Below are 21,495 nucleotides of genomic sequence, written 5' to 3'. Positions count from 1 at the left end.
GGATTGGATTTCAATTTGTATTGCGAAAATTTTGAGACCAAGTTTTTTTTTGTGTGTGTGTGTGTAAAAATCCAAATGTGTTGTAAATAGAAAATGTCCGTCTTTAAATGAACTTTATGTTAGCTTGCACGAGACAATTTCTTTGGAGCATACCAAAGTTTGAATTTTCTTCGATCAAACGAAAGATAAAGACATTAATTATAAAATAGGTCCTTTGAAATGCTCTTTTATGACTGCTAAAGTTTGAATGCACCTTTTGATACAATATAACGGTTGAAAGACGTTCATCATTCAAATTATAAGAGCTTCAGCAAAGGGAATCTGTCCCTGGGATTATGATGTCGCGATAAGAGATTCAAATTATCATTTACAAATTCGTGGTTCAAATTCAAGTTATGATTTATTTGTAGGAATTTTTTTTTAAAATGAAAGTATAATCAAACAATGTTGAATTTTTAGACTGACTACACGTGCGCTTCTTAATTTATATTGATGATCGATAAAATTTTTTTCTGCAATCAAATTAATCATCTAACAAATAATCAATAAAATTAATTAAAATTATCGTTATTTTTTTTCAGCAAAGGGAATCTATATACGTTATAACTTCGAACGAATTCTGTAGGACGATAATGTGGAATAATTAAAAAAATAAACAAATTCACGACCGGTTTGATCCTCGTGCTTCTAGAAATAATATAAGTTTGTGGTTTGACAAGAAAAGCCGTCGCCAAATTAGAAAATTCTAGTGCTTTGACAATAGAAAAGGTCAATTTTTCCATCTGTGTTGGCCTCCTAAGCTAATCATCTAGCTTAGCCTCCGGAGCTCACAATCTAGTTCAGCCTTCCGATCTCACCGTCTGGCTCAGCCCCCTGAGCTTTCCTTTTTAGTTCAGTTTCCTGAGTTCTCTAGGCAATAATGATCTTAGGTTTATGCTATTGGCACAAGCAAACACCAAACAATCAAATTAATATTTTAATATATAACAAAAAGTTTAAATTTAACTATTTTGTAATCTAACATATGCTTCAAATGTGCAGATATTAAAAAACTTGACAAATTGTAGGATCAATGAGAAAGACTAACATGAGCTCAGGGAAAACATCAAATGGGCTAAGTGGACTGACTGAACATTTGGTTGATCATGAAAAATTCAAAATGGATCAGAAGGACCAAATATTTGGCAATGAAGAGAAATACAAATAGGTCAGATAGATCGAACAATTGGAAAGAACAAGAAGTCTAATTAAAACAGAAAAGACCAGACACCAAGTAGGTAAGAAGCCTTTATAGGTACGAACAGATAACAAATTTAGGAGACCTTCTAATAAAGAAGGATGTAAGGGAGTGGCTTTTAATCTTGAGACTAGGGATTTTTAAAGTCAACCACGTAATTGACTAGAGTTAACTGACTCATACATAATCACTCCATAAAATTTGGCTTCTTAAACTAATATTTTATATTAAAATATTTAATCTTTATGTACAGCTATTTTATTTATTTCAAATATTTTATATTTACTTGGACTATAACAAATTTGATTTTTTACGTACAACATACACATCTTAAAAGCACGCTATTAACATTATTATTAATATTTCTGTGCATACAAATCAATACATTAAAAAAAACACGGTCAAAATTTAATATTAACAACGCATTTTTTGCATTGTTAAAATTTAATTATCGCTAGGGTGGAAAATGAGTCGAATCGAGTTAAATTTTGGGATGTTCAAGCTTATTTGATAAGATAATCGAGCCGAGCTGAGCCGAGTTTAAAATGAACTAAGATTTTGAAATGGGTGTTCAAGCTTGGCTTGATTTATTTTTTATGAGCTTGCGCTTGTTTGAATCTTGACTTGGCTTGGTTCGTTTAGATGTTATCAAGCTCTCAATTCAAGCTTGGCTTGAGCTTGGTTCGAGCTTGGCTTGAGCTTGATTCATTTAAATATTATCAAACTCTCAATTCAAGCTTGTTTGATTGTTTGAAGCTTTTAATTGTTTGATTGGTTATTAAGATTGATAATTTAAATTTATTTATTTATTTTATTTTATTATTTATTTAACATATTAAAATGAGTTTTATTAATAAATATGATTCATGAACATTGTTCACGAATATTAACGAGTTCAACATATATGTGTTCAAGCTTATTTGTTTAGCTTAACGAGTTGTTCAAGCTTGTTTGTTTAATTAATCTTATGTTTATTAAACGAACATAAACAAGCTCTTACCAAGCCGAACACCAAACTTGTTCACGAACGCTTGATTCATTTATAGTCTTAATTATCGGAGGGCAGGGTGAGCTGTTAACAGTCTTACAGTAAAGTTATTCTCAAGTGAGCGTAAAAAAAATCTCATCGCGTGGCAAAATTTTTTTCTCTTAACGATCGAACTCTCCTCCACATCGCGCTGTGAAGGAGAGTTCCATTTTCCCAAGAGCTTGTAACTGAGCTCTGGTTCTTTCTCCCCCTAGCCTTCCTCCCTTTAGCCTCAGGCTGCGACGGTTGGTTTCGTTTTCTCTCCTTTTCTTGCTGTTGCCCTTTGTGTATTCCTTCGTAGATCTCGCTACGAAGCAGCGGGATCACATGGGGAAGATCGCAGGGGAAGAGAGTTCAGGATGAGAAGAGGAAGAAGCGTGTGGAGTCGCTGGGATGGATCACGGAGTCATCAGTGATGCCGATGCTACGAAGCAGCAGGATCACATGGGGAAGATCGTAGGGGGAGGAGAGGAGGATGAGAAGAGGAAGAAGCGTGTGGAGTCGTTGGGATGGCTCACGGAGTCACCGAAGCGCAAGTCCATCGCCCTTGGAGTTGCTCCCATCGTCGAGCTCAATGCCAAGCTCTATCGCTCTAGGCCTAAAAAGCCAAGGAGGTCGCCCCTTCCGAGTTCCTCGGGACAAGAAGAATGTTGTGCCTAAAGGATATTCAAATATCTCCATAATGAATGAGATTGTCCATTTTGGACTTAAATCCTTTTAATTTTGCTCTTGGGCTATGATCCTTTCCGGAATCTGAGTCAGATGGACCGTCGGGTGAGGTGGATGAAATGTTGACTGAGTCGCGACGTCTTGGAGGGGGTGTGCTGAGATGACTTCTGTGTTGACAAAGTCTTCAGAAGTACTCTGTTCAACGCAACCTACAGCCAGTGACCGGGTCCCCCTGGTTCCTGGTACCCCGACTCCGAGGCTCGAGGTAGATCCAACGAATGCATAAGTAACAGGCTGATAATATAATAATGAAATGAACGAGGGACGAGTACAGAAAACATACCCTGGCCCAGGGGGCGCCCTCGAATGGGACGCTGCTCGAGTTGTTGTGACCCGGAAGAGTAGACGACACCTGATCAGGATGAAGGGATGGATCTGGCGACGCAAAGCCGAACGCGGAAGGGAACCGGAAGACAAGCTGCAGGTCGGGATAAAACACCGGCACGCAGGCTGGGACATAAGATCGGCATGCAGACCGGGACATAAGATCAGCACGTAGGTCGGGACATAAGATCGGCAAGCAAACCAGGATAAGACATTGGCACGTAGGCCAAGATAAAATAATAACTGCATGAAGGCCCAGAACATGACACATAAGCCAGATAAGTGAAATATAACATACAAGCAAAATCAGCCCGAAGGTCGGAACACAATAGGAGTGGAGACGGTCGTGTCGGTGATAGCAAGGCCCACGGTAACGAGGGCTTAGAGGCCAGATTAGTGCCGAGGGTTGTGAAGCGGCACTAGGGTTGCTGCCGGAGCCACGGTGGATGGCTGGAATGCAGCGGGGACGGAAGGAGAGCAAAGGCACGTGGTGGTCGTGGTCGCTCATTGTCGACAACGTCAACAGGAGGGAGAAGTAAGGCTGGCAGGAGTGTGGAGAAGAGAAAGGGGAGGAGGTTACGACGTCAAGAGAGGTAGCGACGTCGGCGTTCACGACGGGGGTCGCGATGTGCGCAAGGGGGCAGAGAGGAGGCATCAGTGGGGAAGCGAGCGTGAGAGGGAGGAGGCGGTGGTCGGAACCGATGAGGGTGGCGTGGCCAACCCCTGGTAGCAACGGAGAACGACCTGTCCGACGTCGACGTTGCGAAGAGGAGGAAGTGGAGAGGCAGTCGTCGTGAGGAGAAGGAGAAGGAGCAGTGGCGAGCCCTGGTGAAGAGCAGAGCATGAGGAAGAGGGGAGGGGTAGTAGCCTGTCCGGCGGCGGCAACGTCGCAAGGAGGAGAGGGAGTCCGGCGATGGTGTCGCGAGGAGAAGGAGGAAGGAGGGGTTGTCGTCGGCATTGCGATGGTGGTGGTGAGAGAGAGGGAGAAGAACTCTCTTCTTTGTTGGCGGCGGCGACCTCCAAAACCACGAAGCAGCAGCAGCCCCTTTTGCATGCTACATTCCCTCCTCTTTTCTCCTCAAGCCCTAACTATCCCAAAAGACTAAAATGCCCTCCTTCTTCCTCTTAATTTCTTCCCTACCCCTCAACCCATATCCACGTCACAAGCCTCCCCCTCAAGTCTAGTCAAAGAAGGCGCAAGTCTGACTGACTAGACCAAGCCTAAAATAGAATCGCTATTGGATGCAGAATCAGTTCACTTGGCTCGTCTTATCACATCGAATGAGTAGCTGTGGACGACTGGTACCTAGCAGAGCGATGAAAAGAATAAGCGCCGATCGAGCGACAAAAGGCATATCGAGCGAGTGTCAAAAGAGCGATCTGGTGAATGTCGAGCGATATTGAGCAGACGGTCGAGAGATGCTGAGTAAAACGATTGAGCGACAATAAATCAATACTGGGCGATCGAAAAAGTGTCAACCGAGTGATAATAAATCGTGATCGAGCAATAGAGAAAATGATAGACTAGCAGAGTCGTGAGCGTGACCAAGAAAAATACTGACCGAGCGACAATAAATCGCGACCAGGACGAGTAAATTCGTAAGCGCGACCGGGAGAGCGTCGACCGAGCGACAGTAAATCGTGACCGACCAATAGAGAGAATAATGGGTAAGCAGAACCATGAGCGCAACCAAGGAAATATTGATCGAGTGTCAATAGATCGCAACCGGGCAATAGAGAGAGTGTCGGGCGAGCAGAGCCGTGAGCGCAATCGAGGAAATATCGACCGAGTGTCAATAGATCACGATCGAGAAATAAAGAGAATGATGGACGCTCAAAGCTACGAGCACGACCTAGAAAGAAATTCCGACCGAGTGACCATAAATTGTGACCGGGCAATAGAGAGACGAATCAACGAGCGAAGCCGTGAGTGCGACCGGAAAAGTGTCGACCAAGCTATAGTAAATCGTGATCGGGCAATCAAAAAATAGGTGACCGAGATAATGCCGAGCGAGTAGACTGACGGATAAGTAGAACCGAATGCGCGCTTGAGAGAGTGTCGACCAAGCGACAGTAAATCGCGACCTGACAATAAAGAGCGTGACCGCGCGAGTGCCGATCGAGTGATAGTAAATCACGACCTGACAACAAAGAGAATGATGAAGGAGCGAAACCAAGATCGTGACCGAGTTAGTGCCAACCAAGCGACAGTAAATCGAGACCTGGCAATAAAGAGCGTGATGGACGAGCAAAGCCTTGATCGTGACCGAGCGAGGGCCGACCGAGCGACAGTAAATCGTGATCGACCAATAGAGAGAAGGATGGACGAGCGAAGCTGTGAGCGCGACTGAGAAAAATGTCGACCGAGCGACAGTAAACCGCAACCAGGATGTGTAAATCCGTAAGCGCGATCGAAAAAATGTTGTCCGAGTAATATAGAGAATGCGGGTCGGGCGGAATAAGAACAGGTGAGCAATGTCGAGTGCGCAACCGAGGAAATACCAATCAAGAAATAAAGATAATGTCGATCGAGCGGAATGAGAACGGGCGAGCGATGTCGAGCGCGCAACTGAGAAAATACCAACCCAGCGATAGTAAAATCGCGACCGGGTAATAGAGAGACGGATCGACGAGTAAAACTCTGAGCGCGACCAAGAAAATACCAACCCAACGACCATAAAATCTCGACCGGGCGACTAAAAAATGTCGACCAGATAAAAAGACAATCGTCAAGCTGAACCAAGAGGTCGATGACGAATGGTCACAAAACTCATGAACAACGCGAAAGCAGATCCCGTGAACGACGCGAGCATGGAGCCAACAAGATCGAAGGTAAACGGGAACAAAGCCCTTGAACTGAGCAGGCGCAGGGCTCGTGAATCGAGCAACGAGTGAGATGAGTGCTGACCGAGCAACAGTGGTGAGCGAAAACGCGAACTGAGAGTGTTGGGCAGAGCGGCAAGTGAAGCAAGTATGATGAGTGCCGGGTAGAGCGGCGAGTGAAGTGAGTATGATGAGTGCCAGCTAGAGTGGCGAGTGAGCAGTAAGTGTCGATCGAGCAACAACGGTGAGTGAAACACTAAGGATGGGTGTCGGGGCAAAGTGGCGAGTGAAGCGAGTGTGATGAGTGCCAGGTAGAGCTGCGAGCGAGGGGTGAGCACCGACCTACCGGTCGTTAGTCGTGAGAGCATGCTTACTTATAACTCGCACTGGGGCGAGAGTCTCGGACACCGACCTGCCGGTCGTTGGGCGTGAGAGCATGCTCACTTATAACTCGCACTGAGGCGAGAGTCTGGAAGCGTGAGAGCATGCTCACTTATAACTCGCACTGAGGCGAGAGTCTGGAAGCGTGAGAGCATGCTCACTTATAACTCGCACTGGGGCGAGAGTCTGGGACCCGACCTGTCGGTCGTTGGGCGTGAGAGCATACTCACTTATAACTTGTACTGAGGCGAGAGTCTGGAAGCGTAAGAGCATGCTCACTTATAACTCGCACTGGGGCGAGAGTCTGAGACCCGACCTGTCGGTCGTAGGACGTGAGAGCATGCTCACTTATAACTCGTACTAAGGCGAGAGTCTGGAACACCAACCTGTCGATCGTTGGGCGTGAGAGCATGCTCACTTATAACTCGCACTGAGGCGAGAGTTTGGAAGCGTGAGAGCATGCTCACTTATAACTCGAACTGAGGCGAGAGTCTGGAAGCGTGAGAGCAGTGCTCACTTATAACTCGCACTGGGGCGAGAGTCTGGAGGTATGAGAGCACTACTCACTTATAACTCACATTGGGGCGAGAGTCTGAAACCCGACCGGGAAGATCGTTGGGCGTGAGAGCAGTGCTCACTTATAACTCGCACTGGGGCGAGAGTCTGGGACCCAACCAGGAAGGTCGTTGGGCGTGAGAGCATGCTCACTTATAACTCACACTAGGGTGAGAGTCTGAAATCCCGACCAGGAGGTGATCCGAAGGCCTGACCAGTACTTGATCTGGAGACTTGACCAAGAATTGATCTGGATGTCTGACTAGGACTTGATCTGGAGACCTGATCAGGAATTGATCTGGAAGTCTGACCAGGAATTGATCTGAAGACCTGACAAGAAAACAATCTAAAGGCCTGACAAAGAAGCAATCTGGAAGTATGACCAGGCATTGAGCTGGAGGTCTGACCAGGCATTGATCTGGAGGTCTGACCAGGAATTGATCTGGAGGTTTGACCAGGAATTGATCTAGAAGCCCGACCGAGAATTGGTCTAGAAGCCCGACCAAGAATTGGTCTGGAAGTCCGACCGAGAGATCGTTAGCGATGCTCCGATCCGAGACCGGTGGTGATATTCTGATCCGAGACCAGTGGCGATAACTCGACCCCGAACGGGGGAGGATAAGCCTTGAAGTCCATAAAAGCGGAGCCCGTATCAATATGAGGGAATAAAACCTTTATCATACCTGATCGCGAAGTGGTGTCAACCGACTGAGGATCTGTCTCGGTCTCTCAACTCCCAAATACCCATGGAGCGAGGGGAGAAGATAAAGAGCGTGAAGCCGATATAAGGGAGCAGAGCCCATAGCCATAAAAGGAAGCAGAGCACCGTAGGTGAAGGGAGCAACACCTGTAGATGTAAGAGGATGCACAACAAGTGAAGGATGCAAAGCATATATTAATAATAGAGTGAAACGTCTGTAGCAGCAAGAGAATGCTGAGCCCCATGGTGAAGGGTACAGAGCCTGTAGCAATAAGAGGATGCAGAGCCTCATGGTGAAGGGTGCAGAGCTTATAAGACACTGTTGGGATGTATACTAAAAGCCTAGCTTTTGGTATAAACATTTATTTAGAAATAAGAATCACATTGGTCAAATGTCTACATTTATGATAAATGTAGTTGTTCAATTAATTTATATTGTAGATAACATGGTGTGTGGTGTCACACACAGAAGATCATGTTATCGGTTCCTTATAAATTATAAATAGTAGCTCACGACTAAGATGGAAAGGAACAAACCATTGGAAGATCGTAGTGTAATTAGGTATTAGTTTATCTTAACTATATAATTACACTAGTACACTTAGAGTGTATTGAGTAGGACCATTTGAGGTCGTTTCTTTTATACTGACTTCATAAAGGAACAAAGACCTAAGTTATTATGGAAGTGTGTGCTCTTAATTCTAATATAATAACAAGCACATATATTTGATATTTATTTCTTTAATTTATCAATGAGTGAGATTTAGTTCGATGAATCAATAAGCCCGATAAGTTGGGAAATGATATTACTTATAGTGTGTGTTGTTGATTATAGAAGGAAACTGTGTCCTAGAGATACTAGGTTGATAATGTCCTCAAGAGGAGCTCATAAGGATTGTCATGTTAAACCGTGCATGTGGACTTAGTCCAACATGATGATAAGGTTGAGTGGTACTACTCTTGGACTAAGATATTAATTAAATGAGTTGTTAGTAACTCACTTAATTAGTGGACATTCGATATCTTAAACACAGGGAGACTAACACACTCATAATAAGAAGGAGCCCAAAAATGTAATTTGGGATTGGTGCGGTAGTTCAATAATAGTTCTTTAGTGGAATGAATTATTATTAATAAAATTAAGTTGTGTGTTCGGGGCGAACACGGGATGCTTAATTTTATCGGGAGACCAAAACCAATTCCTCCTCTTGGTCCCTATCGTAGCCTCTTAATTATAGAGTACTATACCCATCTTCTATACCCACCTAAAGGGGGCCGGCCAAGCTAGCTTGGATCAAGCTAGGGCCGGCCTAAGCATGGTTAATGAGGTGGCCGGCCCTAAGCTTGAACCCAAGCTAGAGGGGGCCGGCCATAATTAAATAAAAAGAATTTTAATTTTAATTTTTCTTATGTGAAAGATATAATTTATTGGAAAAAATTAAATTTAAAATATCTCTCTTAAAAGGATCTACAAAAGATTAAAGAAAGAGATTAGATCTCTTTCCTTATTTGTAGATTGGAAAGATATTTTATTTTCTCTTTGTAAAATTATTCACATGTTGAAAAATAAAATTATAGAAATTTCTTTTTATTAACCATGAAGGGATTTTTGAAGAGAAATTTTAATTTTAAAATTTCCGGAGATAAATTAGGAAGTTTTAATTTGTTAATTGAAATTCTCCTAATTTTTCTCTATTGATTGTGGCCGACCAATACATGGATAAAAAGGAAGTTTTATTTAATACTTCAAATTAATTCATGTCAAGGAAAATTAAGGAAATTTTATTGTAATTAAATTTCCTAATTTGCCTAGGCCAAGGAATATAAAAGAAGGGGTGAGGGTGCCTTCATGGGAATAACCTTTATTATTTTTCTCCCTCTTTTCCTTGGTGTGGTGGTCGGCCCTTTCCTTTCTCTCTTCTCCTCTTGTTGGCCGAAACCTATCTTCTTGGTGGAGCTTTTGTTTGTGGCCGGATCAAGGAAGGAGAAGAAGGAGAGAAAGCAAGTCTCATCTCTAGCATCCCTTGGAGCATTGGTGGTGGTCGAAATTATTCATCCTTGAAGAAAATTATTGTGGCCGGCCATCCTCTTCCTTTCTTCCTCTTTTGTGGTGGCCGAAACTTATCTCTTGCTTGGAGTTCTTGTGGTGGCCGGATACTACTTGGAGAAGAAGAAGAAGAAGGAGAGAAAGCTTGTATCCCTTGGAGCTTGGTTGGTGTTTTGTTCTTCGTCCTTGGTGAAGCTTCTTTGTGTTGGCCGAACCTAGCTAGGAGAAGAAGAAGGTGCTTGGTGGTTTCTCATCTCGGAAGATCGTTGCCCACACAACGTCCGAGGTTAGAAGAGGAATATGGTAGAAGATCAAGAGGTCTTTCTAGAAGGTATAACTAGTAATTTTTCTTTCTGCATCATGCTAGTTATTTATGAAAATAATACCAAATACAAGAGGCTTACGATTCTAGTATTTCGAATATGTTTTTCGAAGTTGTGTTCTTTTGTTTTATTTTTCCTTGTGATTTGATTGTTCTTTTCGGTTAACCTAAAGTTATTTTAGGAAATTAAATATTAGCTTTCTATAAAAGGTTTTGTCTAGTCGGTGGTGGTTGCTCCCATATCCAAGAAGGTCATGTGCCTCGCCACGTCAGTACTGGAAACCAATTATGGAAATTAATATTTAATGAAATTAATAACTTAAGGTGATTTGGGTCGAACGTGTTAAGTTCCGCAGGAGACCCAAGTCAAAACCTAAAAGACGAATAGATTAAGTTTTGGATCAAACGTGTTAAGTTCCGCAGGCGATCCAAAATTTAATTTAAAAGAATACATGGTAGCTAGGAAAAAGGTTCAGACCTTTGTACAAAATTTTTGTACAGTGGAACCTCTAGGTTTCCCGAGTAGCAACCAACAATTGGTATTAGAGCTAGGGTTTTGCCTCTGTGTATTTGGTATTAGTTTAATTATGCACATGTCATACATAATTTAGGCAGGTTAATAGTAGGATGTGCTAACTTTGTGGATGCAGGATCCAACTATTATGACTTTTAGTTATTATGTGTGTGATTGGACCCTTGGACATGTCAAGGGCATTTATATGTGTGTGCATGATTGTATTATAAAATACAGCAGGAGCTGTATTTAGTTTTATTAGGATTTTATTTTTGATCTAGATACATGTACATTCCTTTTATGGAATATAGGATCAAAAATGTAAAATTCTATTTATGTCGCGGATCGAATCTTGCAAAGCGTGGAACCTTCTAAGGACCAGAGGCGCATCGAAACTAGGAGCAAGATGGATACGACAGCTAGTCCTGGTGGCGGTGGCCAAATATGGCAGCAGTGGGATGACAACACATGGAGGACAACTAGAGATAAAAGTCATAATAGTTGAAAATTAGATTTTCTATTTATTGCTTTTATATTATGCTGTGTGTGCATGTTGGTTTACATATTTAGTAGGCTAGCATAGTTAAAATTCCTCATTTATAAATAACTAAGTGGGAGATGGATTTTTAAGTAAATCTCATGGTCTCCATTACTGGTTTGTAAGTGATGCAAACAAGCTTGCGCGTTGGCTCTGAGTGCCTTCCTCCATAACGGATGAGCTTGTTTGTGGATCACTAGAACATACTTCCATTTTTTGATGACTATAGGAAGTTAATTAAGAGCGTGTGATCTTCTCCAACGGAAGGGGCATAATCTTATTAATGGACTTAGTGTCAAGTAATTGTATACACTTAGACACATTTAATAGTATCCTCCCCAACGGAGTCACTACTATCACTTGTGTGACCAAAGGGAAACCAACTATTGATTTGTCATAAAACTAGATTGACAATATAACAAAATAAATCCCTCTTACAAATGTTTGAATTTGTATACGGTCCACACTAACGTGGCATACAAGATTCATGGTGGTTGAGATAATTTTATTTGTCAAAAAGTTATATTGACAAGATAGTCAATGGGTAAAACCCTCCTCTTACAAATGATGAATTTGTATACGTCCACACTAACGTGGCATGCAAAATTCACGGTGTTTGAGGTGTTGGTGAATTTAAATAATATTGTTTGAGGAATCAATGTTATTTTAAATTCAAAGAGTTTTGACCAAATATTTGATCAAAGACAGATCAACTATTAATTTTATTCGTATAAAGTAAAGTTGACGAGATAATAAAATTAATGAATAAAATCTCCTCTTCGATTTTGTATACACAAAATTCATGGAGATTTTTAAGGAGTTGATCTTGACCAAATATTTTTGTGATTCTTAGGATGTTTGTCAATCCCTAGTAGTCATACTATAGAAAAAGACTTAGTAGTCCCAATTGTAATGATAGGAAATAGGACTTGGACATTAAGGTAGACTGTCTTCTTAGAACTAAGAACAATTTAGGTGTATTTAATTCATTAGTTGAAACATGTCTAGTGGTGTTATCTACTAGAACCTGGAGTGTAGATACAAGATGTCATTAATCATGTCTGCAATTCATTGCAGGGTTCTAGGAAACCCGACAACTAAATGAAAGGTAAATCACCGTCCACATGAGCACTACTGTAAAAGTGGTAGTTGTTGCAGTGGGAGATGTTTATCCTTTGATAAGAATAAAATATGGATTTTAAGTAATTGTCTTTACGTACCAAGTTTAGAAAGAACCTGATTTCAGTTTCTAAACTATTATAGATATTGTGTTTATTTTGATAACAAAGTTGTTATCAAGAAAAATAGGAAAGTTATCTATTCTGGTATGATGATTGACAATTTATAATCCAAAAACTCCCACGATGCAACAAATGGAAATTAGTAACACATTTTCTAATTTTAAGAGAAAGCAACCTTCGGAAATGAACCAATTATATCTTTGGCATCTAAAGCTAGGTTATACTTGAGTAGGATTCATTGGTAGCTGATGAACTTTTGGGTTCATTGGTAGTGGAAATCTTTCCAACCTGCGAGTCTTACTTGGAAGAAAAATAACCAAGAAGTTTTTAAGTCCAAGGGGTATGGAGTCAAAGATATGTTGAAATCGGTTCATTCTGATTTGTGTGATCTTATGACTATCCAGACAAGAGGTAGTATTGAATATTTTGTCTAATTTATAGACAACTATTCAAGATACAAATAAATTTACTTAATGTACCGCAAGACTAAGTACTTTGATTAGTTCAAAGAGTACAAGGTTGATGCGGAGGAATAAAGTAAAAAGTCACTATGGAAGATCGTAGTGGCAAGTACCTCTTGAGAGATTTTAGGAGTCACTTATCAGAAGTTGGATTTCAATCCCAACTAACTGCATCTGGTACATCTCAACAGAATGGTGTAGTAGAAAGTAGGTAAAGGACTCTTATGGAATAATTAGATAGATGATGAGTTATTCAGAAAATTACTAAATTTGTTTTAAGGATAAACTCTGAAAACGAAAGTGAACATAGTGCCTTCCAAGTCATAACTCTCTACTCATATAGAATTGCTGAATAGACATAAGCCTATTTTGAAGTATATTCGGATTCGGGTAATCCAGCACATATGTTAAAGAGAGATAATGATAAGTTGGATAGGAGTTCACTTGTTTGTAAGTTATCCTAGATAAACAAAAGTAGGTTTATAGTCTTAAAAATCAGAAGGTCATTAATAGCATCAATGACTGATTTTTAGAAAAGGACTATATAATGAACCACGTGCTCATAAGTAAATTTGTTTTTAAGGAAATAATAAAAGACATGTCTAATCTAGTACCAACTGTACAAGATGAGATACCACAAGAAAACTGCAACACGTATCACAAATGATACACAATTGCAGAAAATGCCTTGTCGTAGTGGGAGGGTTGTTAAGCAACCTTAAAAGATTCATGTTCTGGGAGAGTTTTTGAACTCGATCCCTGGAGGACATGAACCTGATCTCCGGACATATGACGAAGCACTCCAAGATAAAGCATCTTGGCAAAAAGTAATGAATAATAGAATTAGAATATATTATTCTAATAAAATATGGAAGCTTGTAGAACTACTAAGTGGTGTAAAAGCCTTTGGGTGTAAAAGGTCTATAATAGAAAAAGAGGGATAGACAGGAAGGTAGAAACCTTCAAAGCAAGGCTTGAAGAAAAAGGAAACCTTTTTCACTGGTAGCCATGCTTAAGTCTATCCGGATTCTTTTATCTATTTGGCAAGTGGATGTCAAGACAGCATTCCTTAATGGAAGTCTTGAAGAAAACATCCATATAAAGCAACCCGAAGGGTTCATTGCAAAGAGCATCTTGTGTGCAAGCTCAATCAGTCTATGGACTGATACAAAGCTTCAAGTTCTTGGAACATCCAGTTTATCAAAGTAATCCAGACCTATGGATTTATTGAGTAAACGGATAAAGTCTTGTGTATACAAAATATGTGATGGAAACGTGGTGGTATTTCTTGTACTATACGTAGATAACATTTTTGGTAGTTGGAAACAATATCAAAATGTTGTCAGAAGTAAGGGTATGGTTGTCCAAATAATTCCATATAAAGGACTTGGGAGAATGTATATATTTTTGAGATCAAAGTAATAAGGGATCGCAAGAAAAAATATATTTATCCCAAGCTTGATACATCGGAAAAATCCTTGCTCGTTTTAAGCATGCAAAATTCCTAGAAAGTTTTCTTACCTTTTAAGCATGGAGTGTCTTTATCTAAAGAGATGTCTCCGATGACATCAAAGGAGATTGAGGACATGTAGGCAGTTCTTTATGCTTACACCGACGAATATAAATGTCGCTATGCCGTCGTTAATTGCGGGCATTTTTGAGTGAGATATCAAAGTAATCCTAGACAAGGACATTGGACTGCAGTAAAGCATATATTAAAGTACCTTAGAGGCACTAAAGATTATATGCTAGCTTACAAGGCAGTTAATTTGGTTCCTATGGGTTGTATGGATTTTGACCTCCAAACGGATAGGGACAATAATAAGTCAACCTCGGGGTTTTGTGTTTATTTTAGGAGGTAAAGTCATAACTATGGAAGAGTGATAAGCATAGGTGTTTTTATGGACTCCACCATAGAAGCTTAGTATATGGCAAGCCTCTGAGGTAGCCATTGAAAGCTGTATAACTCAATAACCTCAAGATAGACTTAGATATGATTTCTGGTTTGTCCAAAGATTATTACAATTTATTGTAATAATGATAGTGCAGTAGCAAACTCGAAGAAACCATAAGTCTATAAGGCAAGTAAACACAATAGAGCACAAGTGCCACCCAATACGAGAAATCGTATAAACGAGGAGAAGTTGTTGCCACCTAGATTGCATCAGGTGATGACCTATAGATCCTTCCACTGAGGTCCTTAAGGCAAGAGCTTTTGATGGGCATGTTGAAGGGTTAGGAATCAGATGTATGGCAGCAGATATAGCAACTTAGTCTTTTAGTATAAGTGGGAGATTGTTGGGATGTATACTAAAAGCCTAGCTTTTGGTATAAACATTTATTTAGAAATAAGAATCACATTGGTCAAATGTCTACATTTATGATAAATGTAGTTGTTCAATTAATTTATATTGTAGATAACATGGTGTGTGGTGTCACACACAGAAGATCATGTTATTATAAATTATAAACAGTAGCTCACGACCAAGATGGAAAGGAACAAACCATTGGAAGATCGTAGTGTAATTAGGTATTAGTTTATCTTAACTATATAATTACACTAGTACACTTAGAGTGTATTGAGTATGGTCATTTGAGGTCGTTTCTTTTATAAAGAAACAAAGACCTCGGTTATTATGGAAGTGTGTGCTCTTAATCCTAATATAATAACAAGCACATATATTTGATATTTATTTCTTTAATTTATCAATGGGTGAGATTTAGTTTGATGAATCAATAACGATAAGTGGAAATGACATCATAATAGCAAGTGTGGATTATAGAAGGAAACTGTGTCCTAGAGATACTAGGTTGATAATGTCCTCAAGAGGAGCTCATAAGGATTGTTATGTTAAACCCTGCAGGTGGACTTAGTCCAACATGATGATAAGGTTGAGTGGTACTACTCTTGGACTAAGATATTAATTAAATGAGTTGTCAGTAACTCACTTAATTAGTGGACATTCGATATTTTAAACACAGGGAGACTAACACACTCATAATAAGAAAGAGCCCAAAAATGTAATTTGGGATTAGTGCGGTAGTTCAATAATAGTTCTTTAGTGGAATGAATTATTATTAATAAAATTAAGTTGTGTGTTCGGGGCGAACACGGGATGCTTAATTTTATCGGGAGACCAAAACCAATTCCTCCTCTCGGTCCCTATCGTAGCCTCTTAATTATAGAGTACTATACCCACCTATACCCACCTAAAGGGGGCCGGCCAAGCTAGCTTGGATCAAGCTAGGGCCGGCCTAAGCATGGTTAATGAGGTGGCCGACCCTAAGCTTGAACCCAAGCTAGAGGGGGCCGGCCATAATTAAATAAAAAGAATTTTAATTTTAATTTTTCTTATGTGAAAGATATAATTTATTGGAGAAAATTAAAATTAAAATATCTCTCTTAAAAGGATCTACAAAAGATTAAAGAAAGAGATTAGATCTCTTTCCTTATTTGTAGATTGGAAAGATATTTTATTTTCTCTTTGTAAAATTATTCATATGTTGAAAAATAAAATTATAGGAATTTCTTTTTATTAACTATGAAGGGATTTTTAAAGAGAAATTTTAATTTTAAAATTTTCGGAGATAAATTAGGAAGTTTTAATTTGTTGATTGAAATTCTCCTAATTTTTCTCTATTGATTGTGGCCGGCCAATACATGGATAAAAAGGAAGTTTTATTTAATACTTCAAATTAATTCATGTCAAGGAAAATTAATAAAATTTTATTGTAATTAAATTTCCTAATTTGCCTAGGCCAAGGAATATAAAAGAAGGGGTGAGGGTACCTTCATGGGAATAACCTCTATTATTTTTCTCCCTCTTTTCCTTGGTGTGGTGGCCGGCCCTTTCCTTTCTCTCTTCTCCTCTTGTTGGCCGAAACCTATCTTCTTGGTGGAGCTTTTGTTTGTGGCCGGATCAAGGAAGGAGAAGAAGGAGAGAAAGCAAGTCTCATCTCTAGCATCCCTTGGAGCATTGGTGGTGGCCGAAATTATTCATCCTTGAAGAAAATTATTGTGGCCGGCCATCCTCTTCCTTTCTTCCTCTTTTGTGGTGGCTGAAACTTATCTCTTGTTTGGAGTTCTTGTGGTGGCCGGATACTACTTGGAGAAGAAGAAGAAGAAGGAGAGAAAGCTTGTATCCCTTGGAGCTTGGTTGGTGTTTTGTTCTTCGTCCTTGGTGAAGCTTCTTTGTGTTGGCCGAACCTAGCTAGGAGAAGAAGAAGGTGCTTGGTGGTTTCTCATCTCGGAAGATCGTTGCCCACACAACGTCCGAGGTTAGAAGAGGAATACGGTAGAAGATCAAGAGGTCTTTCTAGAAGGTATAACTAGTAATTTTTCTTTCCGCATCATACTAGTTATTTATGAAAATAATACCAAATACAAGAGGCTTACGATTCTAGTATTTCGAATATGTTTTTCGAAGTTGTGTTCTTTTGTTTTATTTTTCCTTGTGATTTGATTGTTCTTTTCGGTTAACCTAAAGTTATTTTAGGAAATTAAATATTAGCTTTCTATAAAAGGTTTTGTCTAGTCGGTGGTGGTTGCTCCCATATCCAAGAAGGTCATGTGCCTCGTCACGTCAGTACTGGAAACCAATTATGGAAATTAATATTTAATGGAATTAATAACTTAAGGTGATTTGGGTCGAACGTGTTAAGTTCCGCAGGAGACCCAAGTCAAAACCTAAAAGAACGAATAGATTAAGTTTTGGATCAAACGTGTTAAGTTCCGCAGGCGATCCAAAATTTAATTTAAAAGAACACATGGTAGCTAGGAAAAAGGTTCAGACCTTTGTACAAAATTTTTATACAGTGAAACCTCTAGGTTTCCCGAGTAGCAACCAACAGACACCTGATCGGGGAGCTGGAACCTTGGTCCTTGATCGGAGAGTAAAGACCCTAGCCTGTAATCAAAGAGAGAAACCCCTAGATCCTGATCGGGAAGTGGTACTGCGAGTCAATGATCGGGGAGTTGTGTCTCTAGTGTATGAGCGGGGAGCTGTGCCCCTAGTGTCCGATCAAAAATCGAAGGCCGTAGTCTTTGATCAAGGAACTAGGATTTTACTCTCTTATCAGGAAGCTATATTAGTTCCTATAATCGTAAAAAGGGAGCAGAGCTTGTAGCGTACCTGATCGGGGAGCCGTGCCAACCGGCTAAGGGTTTGTCTCGATCCCTTAACTCCCGAATACCCGTGGAGTCAGGGAAAAAACATAACGGAAAAACTAATCTGTCAGCCAGCTGAAGCTCCACTCGATCCCTCGACTCACGAATACCGGTGGAGTGAGGATAGAAGATAATATGTGCGTCGAGATCCTCCGGGATTGTGATAATAGCATAGAACCTCCCGACGTCGTCCATCTTCACGTTCTAGAACAGGTGAAGGATGTTCCCACAGACGGCGCTAAATTGATCCTGTCCGGAATCTGAGTCAGATGGACCGTCGGGTGAGGTGGATGAAATGTTGACTGAGTTGCGACGTCCCGGAGGGGGGTGTGTTGAGATGACTTCTATATTGACCAAGTCTTCAGAAGTCCTCTGGTCAACGCTACCTGCAGCCAGTGACTGGGTCCCCCTGGTCCCTGGTACCCCGAGGCTCGAGGCAGATCCAACGAATGCATAAGTAACATGCTAATAATATAATAATGAAATGAAAGAGAGGCGAGTACAGAAAACATACCCTGACCTAGGGGCGCCCTCGGATGGGACGCTGCTCGAGTTGTTGTGACCCGGAAGAGTAGACGACGCCTGATCAGGATGAAGGGATGGATTTGGCGACACAAAGACGAACACGAAAGGGAACCGGAAGACAAGCTGCAGGTCGGGATAAAACACCGGCACGCAGGCCGAGAGGTGCTAGCGACACGCAGGCCGGGACATAAGATCGGCACACAGGCCGGGACATAAGATCAGCACGTAGGCCGGGACATAAGATCGACACACAGACCGGGATAAGACATCGGCACGTAGGCCGAGATAAAATAATAACTGCACGAAGGCCCAGAACATGACACACAAGCCAGATTAGTGAAATATAACATACAAGCCAAATCGGCCCGAAGGCCGGAACACAATGGGAGTGGAGACGGTCGTGTCGGTGATAGCAAGGCCCACGACAGCGAGGGCTTAGAGGTCAGATCAGTGTCAAGGGCTGTGAAGCGGCACTAGGGTTGCTTTCGGAGCTACGGTGGATGGCTGGAATGCAGCGGGGACGGAAGGAGAGCAAAGGCACGTGGTGGTCGTGGTCGCTCATTGTCGACGACGCCAATAGGAGGGAGAAGCAAGGCTGGCAGCAGTGTGGAGAAGAGAAAGGGGAGGAGGTTACGACGTCAAGAGAGGTAGCGGCGTCGGCGTTCGCGACAGGGGTCGCGATGCCCTCAAGGGGGCAGAGAGGAGGCATCAGCAGGGAAGCGAGCGTGAGAGGGAGGAGGCGGTGGTCGGAAGCGACGAGGGCGGCGTGGCCAGCCCCCTGGCAGCACCGGAGAATGACCTGTCCGACGTCGACATCGCGAAGAGGAGGAAGTGGAGAGACAGTCGTCGTGAGGAGAAGGAGAAGGAGCAGTGGCGAGTGCCGGCGAAGAGCGGAGCATGAGGAAGAGGGGAGGGGCAGTAGCCTGTCCGGCGGCGGCAACGTCGCGAGAAGGAGAGGGAGTCCGGCGGTGGTGTCGCGAGGAGAAGGAGGAAGGAGGGGCTGTCGCGAGGAGAAGGATGAAGGAGGGGTTGTCACCGGAGTTGCGAGGGTGGCGGTAAGAGAGAGGGAGAAGAACTCTCTTCTCTGTTGGCTGCGGCGACTTCCAAAACCACGAAGCAGCAACCCCTTTTTCATGCTACAGTCCCTCCTCTTTTCTCCTCAAGCCCTAACTAGCCCAAAAGACTAAAATGTCCCCCTTCTTCCTCTTAATTTCTTCCCTATTACTCAACCCATATCCCCGTCTGTATCCAAAAGGACTCATGTCAATAGAAATATCATATATTTCTTTTAAATTCATTATCTTTCTCAAATCTTTCCATCGGAAGACTTTGATTAAAAAAAAACCCCTTCCCTCTAATGTCTCGCACAAGAACGTCGGTGTTGAGAAGCACACCAACAAGTAATGCACAAGAACGTCGGTGTTGCAACCAAGTTTACAACAAGCAGTTAATTCTAGTTGACCTGCTTCATTGCCCTTGATGGAAAGGTGCAATTATTTGGTCCAGATTCTCTTGTAGGATAATTTAGTTGCATCAAAGATTCAACTTTTATTTAGTGTCTTCAGCCATGATCCATTGATACTTTTTCCTCGTGTGTTCATTCATTCTATTTAATGTCTGGAAGCACTATCACCATTCATAACATTTTGTCATAACGTACCATTGTACAATTCTTGGAGATCCCAATTTTATTACCGACGTGAGAATTCATGTGTGGAGATTTGAAACTTCCAAGTTGTTGAAGGGACATCCTTTCAACATGTTATCACTCAACATGGAAACTAATACATTATGAGATCCTTATGGTCTTTTATGGAGAATTATAATAGATGCGTCTTTATCCTGATACTTGAACCATGTTTGACATCTAACTGTATCTGTAAGGCATTATTGCCTTTTAATACCGACGATGCTGTCAGATGCAATTCACTATTCAGTAACTATATCTGCAATCTGTTTCTCTTTCTTTCCGTGCTAGTCTCTCACATTTAGAAACATACAACTATTAAGCACAAGCAATTTATTATTTTAATTGATTTTGGAATTGACAAGCATTTTATATACTTTGGTTCACTTTCTATGACTTGATACACTAACCATTTTCTTAAAATTGCTGGATTTTAGTAGTATGGACAAGAAAATCTTACTAGTTTGTGTTAAGAAAATCTTACTAGTTTGTGTTCACGTCTTAAGGATATGTTGCAGTTCGATGCGGTTTACTGGTCGGCTATGCTACTATCGGCAGGATTAAGTGTTCCAAACTGGCATTTGGTCATGGAATTTTTTCAAGTATGTCATTTGTCAAGTTAAATTCTTGAAAGGAGAATATTTATCTCATGTACACATTTAGTTTTCATGCAGCAATTCTTATTATTTTAAAATTTTAGGATGGTATGAAGATGGGAAATTATTAGGAAATATATTGGAGCCAATGGAATCTAGTGCCAAGATTTGGAGCAGATGCTGTTAGATACCTCTTCCTGGGAAGTGGAATTTGTTAGATACCTCTTCCTGGGAAGTGGAATTTGGTAATGATGGAGATTATTCAGAGGATTGTTTCATTAACATTGTAAATGCACATCTTGCTAATATCCATTTTGGCATCCTATTTTCACTGACTTAATTTTGTTTACTTCCATTTTTATTATCTCAATTCTTAATTTTCTATTTCTTGGTTCATCTTGGACACTCCTGAATGCTGACAGTAAACCTTCTCCACCATACACTTGGACTAAAAAAAGTAGTCCGGTGTACAAAGCTATTGTCGATATAGGGCTCCGAAGAAGGGTTAGATTATATTGAGTCTATTATATATAGTATTTCACAGGACTCTCAGACGTATGATTCTAATTATGCTGTAGAAGGGAATTCATTTAAGATTCTGCATGCCAATTGGTAATAGTG

The 21,495-nt window shown here is 41.0% G+C and overlaps 1 protein-coding gene and 1 long non-coding RNA gene across 2 annotated transcripts; both read right to left on the bottom strand.

The window, feature by feature from the left end:
* Positions 1 to 643: 643 nt before the first annotated feature.
* On the bottom strand, positions 644 to 8,022 carry LOC122008584. Its single transcript, XR_006119320.1, has 2 exons — positions 7,760 to 8,022; positions 644 to 936 (listed from the first exon to the last, which is right to left on the bottom strand). It is a non-coding gene; the product is annotated as an uncharacterized LOC122008584 (long non-coding RNA).
* LOC122008583 lies at positions 2,223 to 6,553 on the bottom strand. The gene is made up of 2 exons (XM_042564351.1): positions 3,277 to 6,553; positions 2,223 to 3,192 (listed from the first exon to the last, which is right to left on the bottom strand). The coding sequence occupies exons 1-2, from the start codon at positions 4,369 to 4,371 to the stop codon at positions 3,133 to 3,135; spliced, it is 1,155 nt and encodes a 384-aa protein (XP_042420285.1). The 5' UTR covers positions 4,372 to 6,553; the 3' UTR covers positions 2,223 to 3,132.
* Positions 8,023 to 21,495: the final 13,473 nt, after the last annotated feature.

Source organism: Zingiber officinale, chromosome 8A (genome assembly GCF_018446385.1).
Source record: "Zingiber officinale cultivar Zhangliang chromosome 8A, Zo_v1.1, whole genome shotgun sequence".
Taxonomy (NCBI): Eukaryota; Viridiplantae; Streptophyta; class Magnoliopsida; order Zingiberales; family Zingiberaceae; genus Zingiber; species Zingiber officinale.
This window is presented reverse-complemented; position numbering and strand designations above follow the sequence as displayed.

Excerpts from the sequence above, each read along its gene's own strand:
- LOC122008583 (XM_042564351.1), bottom strand. The coding sequence starts at position 4,371 with ATGCAAAAGGGGCTGCTGCTGCTTCGTGGTTTTGGAGGTCGCCGCCGC. Across the intron at positions 3,193-3,276 it reads AGGGCGCCCCCTGGGCCAGG|CCTCGGAGTCGGGGTACCAG; the intron begins GTATGTTTTCTG and ends ATCTACCTCGAG.